The sequence below is a fragment of the Battus philenor genome, unplaced genomic scaffold, assembly GCF_028537555.1.
Source record: "Battus philenor isolate CCGP_79_NKW_IND1 unplaced genomic scaffold, ilBatPhil1.0.hap1 SCAF_18, whole genome shotgun sequence".
NCBI lineage: Eukaryota > Metazoa > Arthropoda > Insecta > Lepidoptera > Papilionidae > Battus > Battus philenor.
This window is the reverse complement of record NW_027181680.1, coordinates 1232557-1254516: the sequence shown is the minus strand read 5'-3', so window position 1 is coordinate 1254516 and position 21960 is coordinate 1232557. Positions and strand designations below refer to the sequence as shown.

At 34.9% G+C, this 21960-nt stretch overlaps 1 protein-coding gene across 1 annotated transcript; it reads left to right on the top strand.

The window, feature by feature from the left end:
- The first annotated feature begins 3726 nt into the window (after window positions 1–3726).
- Window positions 3727–21567, top strand: LOC137920440 (solute carrier organic anion transporter family member 2A1-like). The gene is made up of 11 exons (XM_068763806.1): window positions 3727–3826; window positions 10274–10438; window positions 11802–11972; window positions 13050–13250; window positions 13873–14064; window positions 14974–15191; window positions 16166–16356; window positions 17124–17237; window positions 19466–19587; window positions 20639–20779; window positions 21410–21567. The coding sequence occupies exons 1-11, from the start codon at window positions 3727–3729 to the stop codon at window positions 21565–21567; spliced, it is 1773 nt and encodes a 590-aa protein (XP_068619907.1).
- The last annotated feature ends 393 nt before the right edge of the window (window positions 21568–21960 follow it).

Below are 21960 nucleotides of genomic sequence, written 5' to 3'. Positions count from 1 at the left end.
CAAAATATAAATAAACAAGATAAGAACGAAAAAACTGATGTTCTAGAAAATTTAAATGAGAAATTTGGCAAGATTTTTTCAATACAAGTGTATATAATACATGTGTAGCTTTCTAATCGTGCATCACACAGTTTTGATTGAATGTTATTATTAATTGTTTCGATTTATCATGTACCGCTATTTTATTATAATTAATTTTATTACAATATAGTAATGAGAGAAAGTCGATAAAATAAACTGAATTTCAGGAATACGTGGCGGGCCGTAGAAACATATTCAACGGGCCGTAGCTTTCTCGTCCTTGGCTTAGAGAATTGGCAGGATCAGCCAGTGTGGTCATATACCTGGATCTTTAAGGTTTTGGAATGGAAACTGGCAAGTACAGCGTAGGCCTTCCAACAACAAAGTTGGGAAAGAAAGTAGAATTGTACAAAGAGAATAAAGGATGAGGAATGAGAGAAGAGCGTGAAAGTAAAATTATTAAACAAAAACAAAGTTCCTGTCCCACAATAGATAGGGGTACATGGCGGAGGCCTTAAAAAAAACAACAAAGTTGACAGATGACCTTCTTGAAGTCTTAAGAATACACTGGATGCTTCGTTTCCAAACGGTCCTATGAAGAAGACCTATGCCCAGCTGTAGACATCTTACAGTTGAAATGTTGATAATGATATTTTTAAGCCATTTTAAATTAAGTCAATGTATAAAAATGTCGTTACGGTAGTTCACAGGTTGATCGATAGATGGCGCTGATATCAAATAAGCACATGTTTTTAAAAACAATAGCGGTTTGTTTTTTAACCCTTTCAGGACCATAAGGTTACGGTACCTTATTTAATCAATTTAGCTAGATGTAATGAATTAATAGGCATCCTAAAAACATAATTTATACTAAAAATTCAAAAAAGTTTTACATTTTTTTTGGAAATTTATGGGACAAATATGTCCCTATGGTCGCTAAGGGTTACTTTCTACTTAAGCTCTAAATTTTGGTTTACTTGTTGGTAAGTCTGTTTTGTTGTAAATAATGTACATTTGTTACTTAGTGTACTTTTTTTTACTTGTTTATGAATAATATAAATATAATAGGGCAAGTTATTTGTGGTAGTCGGCGAAACAATTCCTGTTGTTAGATGATTGGTTAATGATTAGATGGATTGTTTTTTGAGACGTTGAAGGTTCAGGTGATTCTTGCCGTTGAAGAGTCGTCGTTTCTTCAACCTCGACATCAAATACCCCTTGGTCATCATCCTGTACTAGAAGTCTTTGGTCTTCGTCATCAAGCACTAAGTCATCTTCCTCATCGCTATTGTCACCCACCAAAATATGAAGAATTTTATTCTTTCGAAGTTCAAAAACTCCACATCCCTTACGAAACATATTCTGAGAAAAATGTGAACAAGAAAATGATAGCATTTTGGTATATCACCAGGCCAAAAGTTAAGAAATTCCGTAAAAAAAGTATCCCTTTACGCCGACAGGGACATCTGTGTCCCATAATCTTTATAACGATTTATCACAGAATACAACATAAATACATTACTACTGAATATTTAGAATAACAATTTACTTCCCAGGTAATGATAATTTGACACTGTAAAAACTTGAAAAGCACTTTTACAGTATCAATTATTTATTCCAAACAGCAGATCATTCGCGCCAAAAGAACTCTAACGTTCCGATGACGATAAACAATAAACGGTGTTAGTTATCCTATATTGCCAGTAAAAAATAAAAAAAGGCACTTTCCGAAATATTAAAACAAAAAAATAATTTACAATGGTTACGTAAATATTTAATTAATCCATGATTTTTGCTTGGGACACCGGCGTCCCCGTGGTCGTGAAAGGGTTAACCTACGTAATAAATAATTATCTGCGATAATATTTTATCAATCGAGCAAAGGTACGAACATAGAGACAAATCGCTGCTGATATTGAATATAATTAAATTATTTCGAAAAAAAAGCGATCACCATTATATAAAACAGTGTTTTGCCTTATATAAAGTTAATACATTTTATTGACATAAGATTTGATATTAATTTACGAAGAAAGTAAAGCTTATGTTAAAGATAGATTGATAAATAGAGTATATTATTGTAATAAATGTTATGTAGGGAGTGATTTTCACGCGAGAAATAAATTTTTAACCTTAAAACGATTGTAAAATTCGCATTTGACAGAGTAATTATTAAAATTCTTGATGATAGAATTATACATATTTATTCAAAAATATTTATTATTATTTTGTTTTGCTTATAAAAGTTTTTATTGAGTATTTTCGGTGTATTCGGAGAAGGGTTTTTATTTAAAAAAGGAAAGGAAAAAAAATGACATTATCACAAATTATTTATTTACATTTCCCTTGTTATTTTACGATTTGGAATTACATTACTAATTTTTTGTAAAGCCTTGCACTTAACACTTGTTTCCTGTGGCTAAAATAAAGTACATTATTATAATTTATTTTCTTGAATTTTGGAAGTCTTACACTTTTTTCTATATTTGAATCTGGTTTCCTTTTATTGCAGTCTGAACAATTTTTCTGTCGAATTTTAGGAATAATTGGCACAGGTTGTCATCACGCATGAAGGAAGCGATACTTCCTTCAACTGAAACCGTTTTTTATAAAGAACTGAAATAGTAGTGATAAATTTTTCGATCATATTAGACAGAAGCTTTGCTGGAGTTTCTTCCACTTCACCCAGCGCTAACGATTTCCAAAGTGGTATTAGTGATGTTACCCAGGCAATAGTACCAGACCAAGTCGGGATTCGGCCCTCCCTGGCGTCATTTTATGGAAATGCTAAGCGGGTATGGACGAGTATCAATTACAGCCGAGGTCTTCATAGGGAGTCTTGAGCTTTGTCACTCTATGTTGCGTCAGCCGAAGTGACCCAAAACCTCGGCTGCCTCTAAATCAGAGTTTCCCAAATTTTTTTGTATCGTAGACCCCTTGCCATGTTTTTCCGTGTTGGGTAGACCCCCTACTTACCTGATATTGATTTCCTGTAAATTTCTAACTGTAGTGAAGTTTAGTGTTAAAAACTTAAAGTAAAAGATATTAATTGAATTTAAATTAAAACTACTCAAAGTAAAATTTTGTATCTGTTTTGTAAAATAAACGTAACATTAAATAAACATGTATTGCGACCACAAAGCGAATACCAACATCCTACAACTTACACAATTTTAAACATATATCATATCATTCATAGGTACTTTTATAAATAATGTAAATGTTTTGATATTATAAAATAGTATGATGTAAGTAAATAGGTACTATCAGTGTGTGTGTTGAGATCTACTATCGAGGTCCTATTTTCATTTCATGGACCCCTTTTTTTTTCGCTGACGTAGATCTCTTGCAGGTTGTCATAGACCCCTAGGGGTCGATATAGACCACTTTGGGAATCACTGCTCTGAATCCTGTGAAACTACCCCCTATAGCAGCCAAAGCCGTGATTCTTCCGGAAGCGCATGAGATTCGTTATCCTAAAAAAGGTCCTAGCATAGGCACCTTCTGCGCTTTGATACCTCTAACCTGGGAATATGCAAATATCTTTTGGAAAGCAGTGAAATTCCAGTCTTATTTATTAGTCAATCAAAAATTATAAATAATACTGTGTGTTCTAATTTTAAATAAATATGTTCTTTTTAAAATGTCGTCTGAGCCATTTACCGTGTAACAGCCGCCAGTCTCGACTCCGAATGCCGGTTAGACATGAAGATCTGCGAGGAGTTAATAACCTCGCCGATAAAGGAGGACGAGAAGAGACCGATATTCCTCGAACTTTACAGGAAAATTGCAGAAAAAGCAATCAGTATAAATAAAACTTAAAAATAAGAATAAGCGTGAACAATAAAATAGCAAATAAAGCAAATTAAAAGTATATAGAACAAAATGTTTAAAATAAAATAGAGAAATGTGAAACAGAAGAATGAGTTGAGGAACGAATAATATCGAATGAAAGAGAAAGGCGGAAGAAATGTGGAAAGAAAGATGTTGTACGAAAGATTATGAAAAATGCAAGAGCTAAAAAAAGTATTTAAAAAAATAGTTATTAAATGAAATAAAACTTCCTCTCTCTCTTCTTCCTTCTCTCTCCCTCTTTCCAAACATAGGTACGAGAGGTCCCAAATAGCAAGGTCTATTAAAAATAAAACAGCCGTCTGTCTGGACCCGTGATTTTTTTTTATCATTAGAATCCATGATCCACAGATATTGGCGTGTGCTTTAGTTTTACATTTACGTTTACTATTTCTGAACAAATTCCTAACCACGTCAGGTGTTTAAGATTACGTTTCGTGGGACCATTTCATCATCCTTCCTCCATATTGGCATCCTCAGGTTGGGCGCCAGTAGTACCTTGCGATCGCATCTTGAGTCTTGTCAGTGCAATACACGCACGTGTGTGACGTGATATTGCTACCTCCGCGTGATGGACACTGATATAAAGCATGAGGGTGTCTGTTCTTGGACAGACAATGATGATATACAGCTCGAGGGTGTCTGTTGGTCTACGAACGATGACCGCCTCGCTCTTTAGTCCCTGAACCTCGTGGATGATGAGCGTCCTTCAACCTATCTCAGTACCATAGCCTTAGCTAATGAGAACTTTCTGAGTCATATAAGAGTTTCGAGATATTCTCTCCAAAGAAAAGACGCCTACTCAGTAGGTGCAACACCAATTTGGAATGGTTTAACAATTGTGCGGTTGTATGTATGTCGCATATGGTTTGACAGCTACAGATAATTATATAATTCTTTTTTTCAATGCCAGAATGATAACACGCTCAAGATAATTATGAAAAAAAATAATTAATGAAGAAAAAACAAAACACATCGACGAATATTTTCACCCACGATTTTTTCCAGATAATCATTATCGACGTCGCTTCGTTGGTGTGCATAGGACAATGTGTATTCAAGCGCGAACCGAATTTTACACCAAGGGTTCTGTACAATATAAGTTTAATTGACATAGGTATCGGAGATGCAGTAGTATTAATATCGTGACGACAGCAACTGTGTCTGAATGTCTGTGAAAAGCAGAATACCAGTCTCAATTAGCAGGCAGAATAGAGAGGAAAAACATCTCACTGTTGAGCAAAGAGAAATGTCGCCAGACTTTGACGAGTTCTGCAAAAAGGTAAATAAGAAAACAGAAAAAGAATAATGAAAATAATAAGGTAATGATAAAATAGCTGATGTATTAGAAATGTAAATTAAATACGACATAGGTATGAAGAAAATAAATAAGAATAAATAAATTATTAAATAAATGATGAAAATAAATGTAAAAGTTGTAGAAATATGGACGGGAGATTAAGAAGTAAGGTGATGTATGTAAAGGAATGAAAGATATTGTGGAAGAAATTAGAGGAAATAATGAAATACATCAAGAAGGACGAAGGATGAGTAAATGACTAAAAATTGTTTGAAAAATTATAGTGTAAATAAAGATCCTGTCCACCCATGATAAGGATTAAACGAGAGGTCCCAAAATCGAGACGTTTTTCAAAAAAATTCTGTAATATAACATGCTTTCTGAACTACTACTACTTTCTGAGCTACTCGCATCCTGCCACATCCTGGGATCTCAAATGTCATTGATCCACCTAGCGGAGGACTTGCCCACTTCGTATTTACCTAAGATCTTTTGCGGATCTTATCATTTTAGATCTCGCAGCAAAATTCCAAGTATAGCCCTCTTCATTGTTCTCTGGTGATCGTCTCGTCGTAAGTGACCACGTCTCGGATTCGTATGTCATCACCAGTAACACACATTGATCAAAGACTTTTTTCTTCAAACATGAGCCTTCCTTTAAGGGCCCTGGTAAGTGATCACGTCTCAGATTCATACGTCATCACCGGCAACACACATTGGTCAAAGACCTTTTTCTTCAAACATGAGCCTTCTCATGAGGCCCGTCGTAAGCGACCACGTCTTGGATTCGTATATCATCACCGGCAACACACATTGGTCAAAGACCTTTTTCTTCAAACATGAGCCTTCTTTTGCGGCCCGTCGTAAATGACCACATCTTGGATTCGTATGTCATCAATGTTACTTTTTATTATAATCTCTTTATTATTTAATGGTAATAAAGAAAATCATAATCGAATAAATAATTTTCTATACAAATTATCGATTATCTTTTTCAAATGCGGAACCCTAAATCTTATCGTAATAAGAGCTGATAAGCAACACTTAATATCCTTCGATTTAGTTATGCTGTTGATTCGGAAGTGCGTTGTTTTCGTGAAACCAAAAAAAAAGATGTATTATTTGATATAATAATGTGATTGTTGTATTTATCTGTGAAAATCTTTTTTTTTGTGAAAATCGATATTGTTTGAATATAAAAAAAATCTATAAAAAGAAAATGTCTTCTTTTAATATAGTATCAGGTAATATTGATTGTTTTTTATTTTGATTGAGAAATGTTATTATACATATCCCAGCGGAGGGGAAAAGATAGGTAGCAGTGGGCAGTCCACATGGCGTGGGATAGATGTCTGCTAGCCTTAAAGTTCTGAAGCGGTGAACACGAGGTTTAAGTCATCCGCCCACAAGGTGAAAAGCTGACCTTGGATAAGGATCTTCAACCAGTTCTTTTAGAGATTTATGGCCCAAATTCAGTTGTGAGCGTTTAATGGTTAACATAATGATGATCACAACTGTGATTCACTTATGATAATCATAGTTCTTAGTTTAAAATCATATTTAACCCTTAATAACCTAGAGTTTCAATTTTCATACCAATCTTTTGAACCGAATGTTCACATTACTATTAGTTTTTTTATAGGTTGGCTGTACGTATTTTACTGTTGTATAATATTCTTTCTAACAAAATTAAAAAAAAAAACTATTTTTCCCTCAAGCAAACACAGTAATATTAAAAAATTACTTTCGTTAGTCAGGCTACTAAGGGTTAAGGCTTTTTTTATATTCCAAAGAGATTAGCGTCCGCGCCTTTGTTTTAACAATTACATTTAATATATGCGACATTATTTTTTGTTCACGTTTTTGCATGTCAGTGTTTACTAAGTATCTTGATCTATTTTAACGATGCCCTAACAATATTCAGTTTTAAAAAATTACTCTTTGTTTGGCACTAATCGGTGTAACATAACTCCTGAAGATGCCCCGTGGAGGGGTGAAACACGTGTTGAGTAATTTAGCGGTGGCGGTTGTGTGATTCGCATTGTTTGCCGCATACGCATTTATCAGCGGGCTGGCGGGCGGTGCACTTTATTGCAAGACTACCACTGTATGTGCGGAAGTGGCTAAATATTGGTCTTTTTCTTACTTGAAAAATTACGTTTCGTGCGACCACTTCTTCATCCCGACTCCATATTGGTATTCTCAGGTTGTGCACCAGTGTCTGTGTGGTTGCCGTATTCACCACATTGAACCTTGCGATCGCATCTTGAGTCTCGTCCGTGCAATACACACACGAGTTCGTTTGACCATATTTTATGTTTAATAAAAACATTTTTGTGAAATGTAGATAATTTATATGAATTCATATAGCATATATATTCCTAATATTTTTAATTTTTATGATCATGTATTTTTTTAAAGAACGTTACACTATTTTTATAATTGATTACATTTGTTAAACTTTTTAAATTTATTTCATGATAATTTAGACTACGAAAGTTTGTAATAAAAGTGTTGTCTACAAATTTAAAGAATTTTAAATAAATACAATATGAAATGTTCTTTTCATGTTCTTTCATGTTTAATCTGGTTTGCATTAAAAACTTTTTGGTAAATTTAATTTAAAAAGAATATAAGAGAACATGTTCAAAATCGAAGTAAAATACGAAGAAATAAAATGCTATCGACACACGACGACTCGAGCGATATATATATATATATATATATATATATATATATATATATATATATATATATATATATATATATATGTGTGTGTGTGTGTGTGTGTGTGTGTGTGTGTGTGTGTGTGTGTGTGTATACACATATATATATATTAAATTAAATGTCATAATTACACGTATGATTTTAAATATTTACAATGACTCTTTGATTTACTTTATGAGAAACATTTCTTTTAGAATAAATTTAAAAACAAAAACATTTTTTGTGTTCCAATTTGACGTATTAATTAAAAAAAAAACAAATGAAGAAACGCGTTCGTATTTTGAATCTTAAAGTTTTACTTCATGCTGACATAGTTTTCTAATTTACATTTAATTAATCGGACAAAGGTCGTGGCTCAGTCGATTGAATGTTAACGATGTCACTATTTCTTTTTCATCTGATAAACGTTCACTGGAAGGGATACGCCTTTACCAAAGATCGTCAGGCTGACTGGCCTTTTCCCAGTTCTAGAAACTTCCTGCGAATTTAAATATCTCAATGATCCACGTTAGGAGGTCTACCCACGCTGCATTTACTAGCTCATGGTCAACGCTCAAACCTTTCAGCCCCAAAGATCATCGATTGCACTAGCGGTATCACTCACTGCCACTGCATCGGTTACTTTGGTTTTTCTGCGTATCTCCCAGCATAGCCCTCTCCATTTCTCTCTAGGTTACTTTGACCCTAATGAGGTCAGTCGTAAGTAACCACATCTCAGATCCGCGTCATCACCGGCAACACTCATTGGTCAATGACCTTCATCATCAAACACTGCGGTATACGATGTAATTAATAATAATACACATTAAGAAAATATGTTACATAGATAGCCGCCAATAAAATCTTGTATACAATAATTATTTTATGAGACGATAAATAAATAAAAACACCCGTATTTCTCCATCACAATTTACGCCGTAATCTCAAGAAATACATTAATCCTTGAACCAAAATTAAAAAAATACAGAAAATAAAAATCGACTCAACAATAAAAAATATATATTATTTCGGACTTAATGAATCGGCGGTAATGAACTGAGTGTTGCGATCGTTGGTCGCATTTTCGATTTCCGGGATACAATCTTTTATAAGTAAGAAAAGGACCAATATTTAGCCACTTCCGCACATGCAGTAGTAGTCGTGAAACAAAGTGCACCGTCGAACTTACAAATAGAAGAACAGATGCCCCAAGCTATCGGTTCTTCGACACTTTCGAATTGCCCACCTGGACCCTGGTCTAGTGTTAATATACGACTTCCTTTGACTAAACATCATAAAAGACTATTAAAAAAAACATTGAATTTTTTTGGGAACGACGGAAGCGGACATAAACACAGCTACAAAAACACCTTTACGGATCTAATGTTTATCAATAGTTATATAACCTGATAAACCAACAAACCCGATGAAATAGTTCTTATTATAATCTGTATTATCTAATCTTATAAATAATTAGCGTGTTTAAATCGTATTATCTATTTTAAACCGTTGCACTTGTAGGTGATTAAACAAGAACTGACGACCTTTGAGAACGTATAGTGCTGGAGTGATGATCACCATCCAACTGCAGCATTGGATGCCTACTAGGTGGATATATGACTATGCAGAGATCGTGATCGAGCTTTATAATTTGTCATATAGAAAAACAAATGGAGAGACCTGTGTTCAGCATTGGAAGTTCTATAGCTGAAATTATTTTGATGAAAAACACGATAAGATATAATAGATGTCTTTGAGATCATCATAGAATCTGAAATTAAAAATGCCGGCGCAGTCTTCGTTTATGGCCAAATCTTTTACCACACAGGCCGTTTGTGGAATGATTTACCGCCGAATATAAAACATGCGAAGTGACAATCTATTTTTAAGAAAATAAGTTAAGAAATATTTACTAGACTAATGATCATCTTGTGGAGTTTAACAGGTTAGCTAGGCAATGTTAGAGACATCACCTAACGAGCTGGAGCACAAAAATTAAAATGCTCGGATGAAAGATAGAAACAGTTTATTTTAAAGGTCATCCGCCTACAACTTCAGATACACCAACGTCGTAATAAATTATTTGTCATGCGAATGAAATAATTTTTAAAATGTATTATTAGTAATTGTTATTATGGCATGCAGAGCACGCTGCTGCCAATTATTTGTAAACTTATTTGTGAGAAATAGCAATTCTCTATAAATAATGCACAAACTGTGATAATATAACATTGTATCGCTGGAATCGAACCCGAGATCGATCACAAATCTCAGTCCGCTATCTTTGGGATACCATAAAAATATTAATTTGAAATCTTTCAATATTTTTTTTTTCTAACTGTACTTATATGAAATTGAAATTTGACGCCAACTATACTATTCGAAATGTTGCAGGTTACAAGAAAATATGGTACCTTCTCCGCACGTACATCTTAACCGTCGCCCGCTTCGATCTGTTCCTACAAGGTGCATTGCTGATCGTCATCTTGCTGGAGACCAACGTCTACTTGCTTCTAAGAAGGAACGCTGGCACCGGTTTCCTTCACTCCATTAATGAAGGTAAGGAAGGTGCCATAAAAAATCTCACACCCTTCTTGAAGACCTCATTGTAATGTAACAGGTAGCGCAAAAGTAATCATAATGTGAACGCGCCTTAAATTTTGCAAATGGCGCCAAATGTCACTGCGCCTTGACATTTATGATGACAAATGACATTTGAAATGACATTATTTTTATAGTTCATCTTCATCATAAAAGACGTAGAACGCCCACTATTGGACATAACGGCTTACCTTTAAGGCGGACTTACTGCCCCGTGCTTTCCGTACCGTGGTTTCCACTACAATAGATACATAGTAGTTAACTAAATATAATAAATACAAATATATAAAATTGGATTGTCTATTTGTAATATTAAAATAACCGATTTATACTATAATTATGCATATAAATGCGCATACTGTACATATGCCAATTTTTTTTAAACGTTTTGCCTGTTTGTTTGTACTGGCTAACGTATGAAATCGCTGGATAGATTTTGACGAGACATACTGGCAGGTAAATGATGTAATAAGAAGTAACTAAGGACACTTTTATTCTAGAAAATTGCTTAAAAAGAAAAAAAACGTTTTTAAATTCTACGCAGATGCAGTTGCACAAGCAAGGGAGGTGATAAAGTAAATTTATCAATTTATTTAATAAATATTCAGTACCCGGCGATGAATATTGCACATCGGCCTTTTGAAGGAGACAATCAGCTAATTTCGGCTTCGTAGAGCATTATCTCTCTCCCACACTACCTATATGACGTTATGTAAGTCGTTATATTTCGTGCGACAGAGATAATGCTCTACGAAGCCGAAATTAGCCGATCGTCTCTTTCTAAAGTTCGATGTGGAATATTTATTGCCGAGTACTGTACTTTATCTGTTACTACACCGTATATACTAATAATTACCTGTAGTCAGTACTTGAAGAGTGCAGTATGCAGTAGTAGGAACTAGATACAAATTCAGTTAAACCTAACCTTTTTTCTACCATGCTTCATTCAAGTCTTTCTAAAATTCTGATTCCCCGTTTCGACTCCATTTTCAAATTTCCCCCCTGTGGGGTGTGGACTCCACTTTAGAAATTACAGCTCTGTAGCGATATATCTTAAATTTAAAATTTCTAAAAGCACTCTGAACTTAGAAGAACCAAATAGAGGAACAGGTGCCTCAAGTTTTAAGGTAGTGGAGTAGAAACCACAGACCTCTAAAATCCTCTATCATACCCAAGCAAGAAGGTGACCATATGAACCTATGGTGTTGGTCACCAGCCGCTTCCAACCGGTGTTATTGAAAAGAGAAGACAATGTCCAGTAGAGAACATTCTATCTCAGACATGACGATGATATATTTGGACAACTGTATTCTTTCATCAGATTGGGTGAAGGTAGGAGCTGCAGGAGCTGAGTTTCTCCTGGGCGCCGCGTTGGGATGGTGGGGCAGGTCTTGGAGACACCTGGCGCTGTCTGGCTGTCTAGGAGTAACTGCGGCTTCTGGTTTGATAGTTCTTGCTTTCCCTTACGAGGAATCACAACCTTTGGCCGTAGGTATGTATATCATAGTTCATGTTGACTCATTAATTTCTCACACTCTGTGTTTGGCACTAATCGGTGTAACATAACTCCTGAAGATGCCCCGTGGAGGGGTGAAACACGTGTTGAGTGGTTTAACGGTGGCAGTTGTGTGATTCGCATTGTTTGCCGCATACGCATTTATCAGCGGGCTGGCGGTCGGTGCACTTTGTTGCACGACTACCACTGCATGTGCGGAAGTGGCTAAATATGGGTCCTTTTCTTACTTATTAATTTATCTAACAATATTGTATATATTTGTTACATATATGTGTATATATATATAATGATGATTAGGAATCCTTGCGCATTTAACGCGAGAAGGTTTGAAATTTCGCTTGAGTAAGCTGACTGATTCATCACAATAATTTTATTATATACTATAATTATATAAATAGTATATGTATATACATAGTACTAGCCTTTGGTATATTTATATAAGATGTTTTTTTTTATCTTAGTGGTTATTTTCTTTCTCGATTCGATATATCGATTTTTATTTTCATTAATTTATCTGTGCGCCGAAAAACGGTAAACTGGTAGAGAATGACTTCGGCATTATGTTCGTCGTTGTACATGGTATAAGAATTGTTAAATAAAAAGTCACAATCATTATGTTTCCAGAGATATATCGTCCACTGCTGGGACATGAGCTTACTCTTTTCTTCTTTTCTACTTTCGTTTTCCGACGTCTTAATATGAGTAATTATTTAAATTCGGTTTAGCCAGTCTTGTTTGTATTGGACATGACGTCAACTTAGATCAGCTTGGCCAGACTGGATTTACCACGAGAACTAGGACCCCGAGTATTAATAACCTAGAATGGAGTTGTTGAGGATAGATGTATGGCTAATGGAATGAAAGAGAAAGACTGGGAAAATTGTAGAACGAAAGAAACAGTACGACAGATAATACGAAACATGAAAGAGAAGAATGATAATAATAAAAAATATGAATAAATTATTAGAAGTAAAAAGGGGAACGAGAGGTCCCCAATAGCGGGGACCATGTATAAATAAAAAAAAAATGAGTAATTAAATTAAAAACTTTCAGAGCTCTGCGGCGGTGGGGCGATATCGGCATACAACTCCCCCATTTCAGATGTGACCAGTGACTTAGACCCATACATGGTACCAAGGACAGTGTTCCTCTGCATCACGGCTGTTCTCTGCGCTCTCACGAAGATCAGCATTTGGTCACACGGACTGAGTTACTTGGACGACCACGAACCTCACAACGGACCGTATTTCTATGGTATATTTTATTTACATATTCATTCTTTACATATCTTATGTAATAACTAATTTTATAGTTTACTAGCTGTTCCCGCAAACGTTGTTTTGCAAAAAAAAAATAAGGGTTGATCGTAGAGGGGTGAAAATTTAAGGTTGTATGTATTTTTGTATGCTGTATCATAATAAAATAAAAACCAAAAAAAAATTGTCTAAAAAACTAAAAAAATTTATTTAGGGGTGGACCACCCTTGTCACTTAAGGGTATGAAAAATAGATAGTAGCCGATTATCAGATCTACTGAATACGCATATAAAATTTGGTAAAAGTCGGTCGAGCCGTTTCAGAGGAGTTCAAGTTCGAACACCGTGACACGAGAATTTTATATATTAGATTTACAACAAGACCAGGTAGACGAGAGGCTTGGATCGAAAGGTTCTTGATTTTCGACCACGAGACGGTAGACGTGTCGTAGATAGGACCTGCAATAGGTCGACCGATGACATAGTTAAGAAATCCCGGGATGCGAGCAGCGCAGAACAAAAATAAAGAAAAAGAAAGAAGGACCATTAGGTGACCCGACGACACAGTGAAGGTTACAGAATGTCCCTAGATGCTGGCTATGTATCAAATGTATATTACAGGAATCCTTATCTCAATTCGGCTGTCGCTTGGTCTGAACGGGCAGAGCTGGTTGCGGCCAGGTGCCGTGGAAGAAGACTGGTGGCACGCCCACATCTCCCTCTGCATGCTCACACTCATGTTCTCCATACTCTTCACTCTCTTCCCAAAGAGAATGCCGCAGTTTAAAGAGATCATTTATGAAGCAGATTCAGGTGAGAGGCTGATACTCCTAGGTTTTTATATTACTATAACTAAACAGTCTATATACAGTATACAGGATGATTGTGTATCCAAAAATCAATGAACTCAAGTAAGAAAAGGACCAATATTTAGCCACTTCCGCACACGCAGTGGTAGTCGTGCAATAAAGTGTCAATCAAAGTCCAGAGAAAGTTGACTCTGTGTTTGGCACTAATCGGTGTAACATAACTCCTGAAGATGCCCCGTGGAGGGGTGAAACACATGTTGAGTGATTTAACGGTGGCGGTTCTGTAATTCGCATTGTTTGCCGCATACGCATTTATCAGCGGGCTGGCGGGCGGTGCGTTTTGTTGCACGACTACCACTGCATGTGCGAAAGTGGCTAAATATTAGTCCTTTTCTTGACGAAATGATGGACTTCCGTAAGGTAATGATTCCATTAAATATCAATGAATTCAGGAATAAGAATTGATGTAATGATAGATAATATATGTAGATATTTAAATATATACATATACATAAAATTTTTCGCGTTCCATGATATTAACTTGTTTCATCTACCTTTATTAATTTATCTGTGCACCTGTGCAATCTGTACATATGTGCACCGCCTTACGCTTATCTGTTACAAAATTACTTCGACATTAACCTGTCAACTGCCTATGGACATACCTGTCTGAACTCCTCGCGTGCGTACGGGTCAGATCTACCCCAAAAAGGAGGCTACTTTATACCGAATCACCTTAAAAATACAGTTTAAAATCGCTTGCTCTGTATGTACAGACCGCAGGATTATAAACAATAATATTTAATTTATCATTTTTAAATATTCGTTCTTGACGCCTTCTTGCGGCAAACGAATATAAAAAGTTGCTTCCACCAGGAGCTTCAAGTAAAAAAAAAAAAATTAAAATTACCAGGTCTGTGGTCATCGTTCACCCGTGTATTCCACAACCGAGCCGTGATGCTCCAGACCCTCGCGCTGTCTCTCCTCTACGCAGGACTTTTCGGCTTCATCAGCAACGACACCAAGTTCATCCAGGCACGTTTCCATATAGAGAGCCTCCGTCAGGATCCACGCACCAGCCGCGCCATAAACGATATCTTTCGTTCCCTCGTCATCATTTTCTTCGTCACGGTAAGTAGTCTTGGATGATATAAGGCAATAGAAACAACAAAATTCAGAAATTAATTATATTGAATGATAATAAAATAAGACATAAAACCCAAAAAAACTGTGATAAATAAGAAAAAAATATACTTTAATAATGTTAATAATATGTAAAAGTAAAAACGAATGTATTTTTTTGGACAAAATTAAAAAAATGAGGGAAAAGGACGAGGCGATGAACGAATGGCAATCAGAATGAAAGAGAAAGACAGATCGAATTGTGGTATGAAAGAATAGAACGATAGACTATGTGAAGGTTGACAGCTGAAAGTGCAGATAAAAAAAGACTGAAATATTAGTAAAGATAAAAAACAACCCTGTCCTAACCAGATAGGGGTGGAAACAGATGTCCTCAATAATGGGCGCCATTTAAAAGTGGTCTTAGATACTGTCAAAAATATTACAGTCTTTGTCAGAGATTTCACAGTCAACAAATAGATATAGATAGTTTTTTTTTGTGAAGATAGCAGGAGGGAGTTATGTTACAACCATGAATGAGTAACTAATTTTAAGAAGCCTAGAGAAAGGTATAACAAATCTTTATTTATAATATTAACCTCATGTACACATCTACTTTTATATTTTTGAAACTATTAATAATCTTATCGTATCGTATATAAACGCAGTTGTCATAAATACACACAATATATAATATTAATATCATTATACATACAGACCCAATTATCACACATACATACAAATATGTATTTATGTGTGTGCGTGCGTGCACATTTACGTGTGTGTGAATTCACATGCGCATGTGTTTGTATGTGCGTGCGCGCGCGCATTCAGTGTGTTTTTGCGTGTGCACATTTATTACGTCTTAGCGTTTTCTTCACTAAATCTATCTCTTAGAGTCTCTTAAAGATTATTCGTTATTTAGTTAACTATTAGACAGTTAGTTTCATTTAGATGTTAATCGACAATTGTTTCATTATCAGATATTCAGAATGCGTTTCTCGGTCCGTCGGAGCGACGGTGTGAAAGCCACCACCGCTTCCAAGGTCGGTGGAGTTGTGGCAGTTTTTGTTTCCGTGTTCTTCGTGGTGCTGGCTGTCCTGGGCTGCAGTGCCGGTGACATCGTGGGCGTGGGCGATGATTACAGCCCCCCTGCTTGCAGTTCACAGTGCGGGTGAGTTAAGATACAAACTCTCCCAGAAATAAAGATGTAACGTTCACGCTCTGTATTACTGGCCACTACAGTCAGAATACTTTTATGTAAAATCATTCTTGGGTGTTTTGAAATTGGAACGTCGATTTGAATTCGGACGCCATCAGTGACGCGGTCACTGCCGTTGTATTAGGTCGTGTAAATTGTAAATACTCTTTGTATATATGTGAATACAGTATTGCGGGCGTGCTTGCATATAAAGTGTACAGTTTAATTAGCGTTTATGTCATCCTTTAGACACATCATGCAAGAAATAGACAATAAGGACGCTTCCCTCAAAGCATGCCCTTGTTAGGGGCCTGCGTGATTTCCTTTACAATTCTTAATTTTTTACGTGGGATTCTTCCTATGCCTGATATGTCTTGGATATAGTGACAACACGATACCCAAAGTAGAAGTGCGTATATTGATTAAACTTAATCTTTACAGAATTCCTTAAAGCTATGTGAACAATAGCTATCCAATAGAATAACAGAAAAATAAAATTTTCAAATAAATTGAATTTTATATTCTTTGCTTTGTTTATTTTTATTTTGCATTAAAGTTCGTGTATCAATCAACAAATTTTTGTAAATTATTATTAAGTTTTACTATATTTGCAGCTTGTCTAAATATTTTAAAATTTAAATTGGTCCGTTCAATAAAAAGGTTGTACACCCCTGCCGTGCACAGTTGCTCACAAGAGTAACTAATTTTATGAAGCCTTGTGAAGGATATAACATTTTCAGATGTGACACGGCCCGCTACGGCTTCAGCCCCGTGTGCGCGGTGGACGAGGGTCTAACCTACTTCTCACCATGCGATGCGGGCTGCAGACAGTACCAGGACTTGAAAGGATTCGTGTAAGAATCTCATTATCTATTTTCCACTCTTTATCTTAACAAGTTCCTTTGGACGTTGATAACTTTATTTTAATTTAATTTTAAAATAACAACAAATACTGTATAAGATTGGGATTGACTTTAGTGGACTATATTTAATTAAAAGGTCTTGGTCCAGAGAATGAGTTAATTTATTAAGAATTAATTTTACAAGGAAGCGAAAGCACAGATAAAAACATATTTTACAAATTCGCCAAACCATAGACAAGATCTTACCTAAAACATTTTTGGTTAGTACTATTGCCAACAAATACATCATCACCAATCGTCATCACCAATCGTCATCACCTTGTCTGTCGATATACGCCCACTAGGCACAAGCCTCTCCCAAAGATCGCCACAGATCTAAAGTGGCAGTGGGTGGAGGATATCACTCGTGCAACCATCACCTGTTGGAACCGAAAGGTTGTCGAGTGGCGCGCTACGAGTTGGTAGACGTGGGTAGATTTCCCATTAGTTGGGATGAAGACATCGATCGCGAAAAATTATTGAATGCGGACAGCGCAGGACCGGCTATCATGCCTATGTCTTGCATTTACAAACCCCATATGATATTTTAAATTTAAAAATACAACTAAAATACAAACCGTTGCGTAAACTATATTTCTTTATTATGAATAATAACATACACAACATATTAAAATATATAGTCAAATATGATAACATCTCTTTTATAATACGAGTATAGTAAACTAGCTGATCCCGCAAACGTTGTTTTGCAAAAAAAATTAAAGTTTTTAATTAACAAATGTAAGATAAGGGTTGATCGTAGAGAGGTAAAAATTTAGGTTTGTATGTATTTTTGTATGCTGTATCATAATAAAATAAAAACCAAAAAAATTGTCTTAAAAATTAAAAATAAAATTTAGGGGTGGACCACCCTTATCACTTAGGGGTATGGAAAATAGATAGTAGCCGATTCTCAGACATACTGAATACGCATGTAAAATTTGGTAAAAATCGGTCAAGCCGTTTCGGAGGAGTTCAAGTTCGAACACCGTGACACGAGAATTTTATTTATTAGATAAAATAGGATATAAATAATAAGAGTTACACGTACTAGACCACTGTAAGATTCTTTCTACAGACGCTAGATCTTTGAAGTAATAACAACACGAAGTTCGAAGTAGAAGTGTGTACATTTATCAAGCTTAGTCCATATTTACACAGATTTAAAACTATAAAAACAATGTTCAACGAATAAAAATCATCAGTCAATCAAATATTGAGAATTATAGTAGCGCGATCTCTTTCACACGATATATACAAAGAATTATATTTCTGTGCGATTCCCCAAAACGGCTAACAGCGCGCATCAACATTCGAATATGGCCATAGCCAATTCCCTTTTCGATGCGCCGCTTATGATGACGTAATGTAGCACCTGCACCATCAACTAATAATATTTTCAAAATTAGAAGGTTCCGATGCTCCACAGAGTAACAAGCCTCAAGGGATGTAACGTGCTAAGGATTTTTATAATAACTTTTATTCATACATCGGCCAGTATTTTTTATTTTTATAGGTTATGATAAAGTTGAAATGTCAACAGGCAAATTTAGTGGGTAATTGACAAAACAAAACAAAACTTAAATTGTAGGTAGGTAAAGCTAGCGTCAACTATATTTTTTTTTAATGGCCCCCGCTATTGGGAGCCTCTCGTACCCCATATCTGATATGGGACAGGGACTTTTGTTTTCATTTATTTAATTTTTCACAATCTTTTTTTTATTTTCGCTCTTTTCATTTATGCATCCTATGTTCTTTCATTCGGTGTTCATTCCACATTTCTTCTTTCATTCTCTTTCGCTCTGTGACCTTCCATTCCTCTTTCATTATACAATAGTATTTTATTTATTTTATTTCTGTCATTTACATACTTTTGTTTTACATTTATTTCACTTAAGCTGTATAATTCTATTTATTTACAGTTTACTAAAAGTTGTTACCATTATTACTTATTTTCTATTTACATTTTTATTAATATAATTTAGCTTTGGTTTATTTTAATTTGCTTTTTTAATTATTTCTCTACAGTAAGAGAGAAAGTCATATTTTGTCAATTTTTCTTTTATCAGGGAGGCTATGGTTTCCTCCGTGATTTTTACGCCAGACCGGCGCTCGAAATCGAGCCGGATTGTCAACTTAATATTTCAAACAGGAATAACAATTCAGTCATGTGTTTTCAGTTTATTCGAGAACTGCACGTGCGGCATGCAGCGTGCCATCCGCGGCAGCTGCAGCGTGCCCAACTGTCAGACTGTCTACTCCGTCTACCTTTTAATCTTTGCACTCGTATTGGCTGCAGCTGGTAAGGCATCTTTCACGACAATTCCGCAGGAAATAGCCAAACAAAGTTATTATTATTATCAAAACGGTCTTAGTAAAGTTTACATTTGTTTTTTTAAATAACTTCTTGCAACTGAAACCGCCACTAGGTGGATCGAAAATATAGTCTAAGTCCCAGGAAGTTACTAGAAGCGGGCAGCGGTAGATATGTCATCGTAAATTGGGAGGTGATTACTGTCTTGCAGCGGGCGACTATAGATTGACATAATTATGATGAACCAGAACTTCAAGAACTTAATCTTCGTCAAGATCTTTTACCGAAACTCCTCAATAAAAAAATCTACTGTAGCATCTTTTGATGAGTTGGCCCGGTACATTGTTTTAAACCTCAAGGCATTTAACGGTCTTTAAGCACTTGGACAACGACTTAAAATAAGACAATGTTGAAATGAATGTATAATTGAATAAAATTCAAAATTATATTTTTTCTCTATATATAAATTTACCTATAACTACTAACCTATAACTAACAATAATTGTATTTAATAAAATGTTGTCGTGACTCTCAACCGGGAGAATAATAATCCGTAAGGAATTGTGGCAACCCCTTTTTCAATTTGCGCTCAGTAAACGCGGTAAAAACATATTGTAAGCAAATCCTTTAGCAAACGCTGTGGCAATAAAAATGCACAAAAAAAATCTGACTTGATTCATGTGGGACGTGATCACTCGTCACGTATTTAATGTCATAACTTTGCCTATAAGTTTAAGGTATTGGAAAGGCCACCATTATTTCTCGAATGCTTTTTCGTTTTGTTTAATTTCAGCATGTTCGATTGAAAATGAGTCTTGGAGATGTACTCATTAAACTGTTAAAGCTTTAGTCGTAAGAGGTTATTTAAAAAAAACAGTAAACCTTATTATGCCCTGATGCATTAACAGATTTTTCTAGTCTTTTTATATAATTTTACAGGCTTTTACAAGCGTATACTTAATTCATTTTTTAGGTTATGTTTTTCTTACATTTTTTTAGATATTGAAAGATAACTTTTTGGTACATTATCTGTTTGCAGGTGCTTCCATCATGATGCAAGGAATGGTGGTTTTACGGTCAGTTGAGCGCCAAGATAAACCATTCGCTCTGGGATTCTCTTACTCTATTATTGGTCTACTGGCACATCTTCTAGGACATCTCTTCTATATGTTAATCAGCAGTACGTATATTAAAAATCACTTTGACAACTTCACAGATCATATATAATTAGAATGTTTTTATGTTAATTTATTATGATAACATAAATTACAAAGAGTAACTTCAGTTATTGCTTCTTATAAATTAAAAATTCTATAACAGAGCTAAAAATAGCATTACAGAAAAAGAGTTTTGTTCTATATATTCTTCTCAATAGCAACTTACGTATAGTTTATAACTAACATAGATAAATCATGTTTTTTTTTATTTTATTTTACCCCAACCTAAAGCGTGGTGGCTTTTATAAAATAATGGTGAATTTTATACAAAGAAAAAAATTAATTATCAAAAGATGCAAATGATACTTGTTTAAACAGCTCCTAATAGATACTGCACTGTTTATATTTCGTGTGACAGAGATAACGCTCTATAAAAGCCGAAATTAGCAGATTGTCTCCTTCTTAAGGTCGATGTTTATATAATTATATATTATTAATTAAAAAAATTCGGATTTCTTGTGACATTTTCCTGTTTTTATTTATTTATTGTTGTGTTTTTATTTTTTATATATTATTTATTGTGATATTTGAATAATTTTCTTGAAGTTAATCTTCCGGGGATCGGCATAATAATTTTAAAATTGCTTTTTCAGATTTAACATGTGCATACAAAGAAAATGGCGTATGCATATTCCACCATCCAACAGTTTGGTGGATGGCTGTAACAAGCGCCATCTTGTCTCTTCTTTCAGCAGCTGTCAGTGTCATCGCGAGTAGGGTTACACCGTTAACAGACTATAACGGAAGATGACAATAAAATTTCAAATTATTCTTGTATTTTATTCATTGCTTAATGCACATTAAAATAATATTTTTTTATAATATCGACATTGTCGAAACATCTATTATTTACAAGATTTTTTGATCATAGACATTATATATAGACAATTGCTTTATCAAACAGACTTAAAGACATGGTTCTTATACCTCTATATAAATGAAGCTCAAGGGGTATCTCAGAAACTATGGCTCTGGTCGTCACATTATCAATTTGTAATACATAATTTGAAACTTATATGATCAGTTATTTGCTAACCATAGTTAATTAAATATTTCAAATCATATTTTTTTTAATGAAAATGTCTAGTAAATATCTAAATCACCCAACATAACTGGAATTATATTTACAAATATGATATAAAAA

Excerpts from the sequence above, each read along its gene's own strand:
- LOC137920440 (XM_068763806.1), top strand. The coding sequence starts at position 3,727 with ATGAAGATCTGCGAGGAGTTAATAACCTCGCCGATAAAGGAGGACGAG. Across the intron at positions 14,065-14,973 it reads CATTTATGAAGCAGATTCAG|GTCTGTGGTCATCGTTCACC; the intron begins GTGAGAGGCTGA and ends TAAAATTACCAG. Across the intron at positions 19,588-20,638 it reads ACTCGTATTGGCTGCAGCTG|GTGCTTCCATCATGATGCAA; the intron begins GTAAGGCATCTT and ends ATCTGTTTGCAG.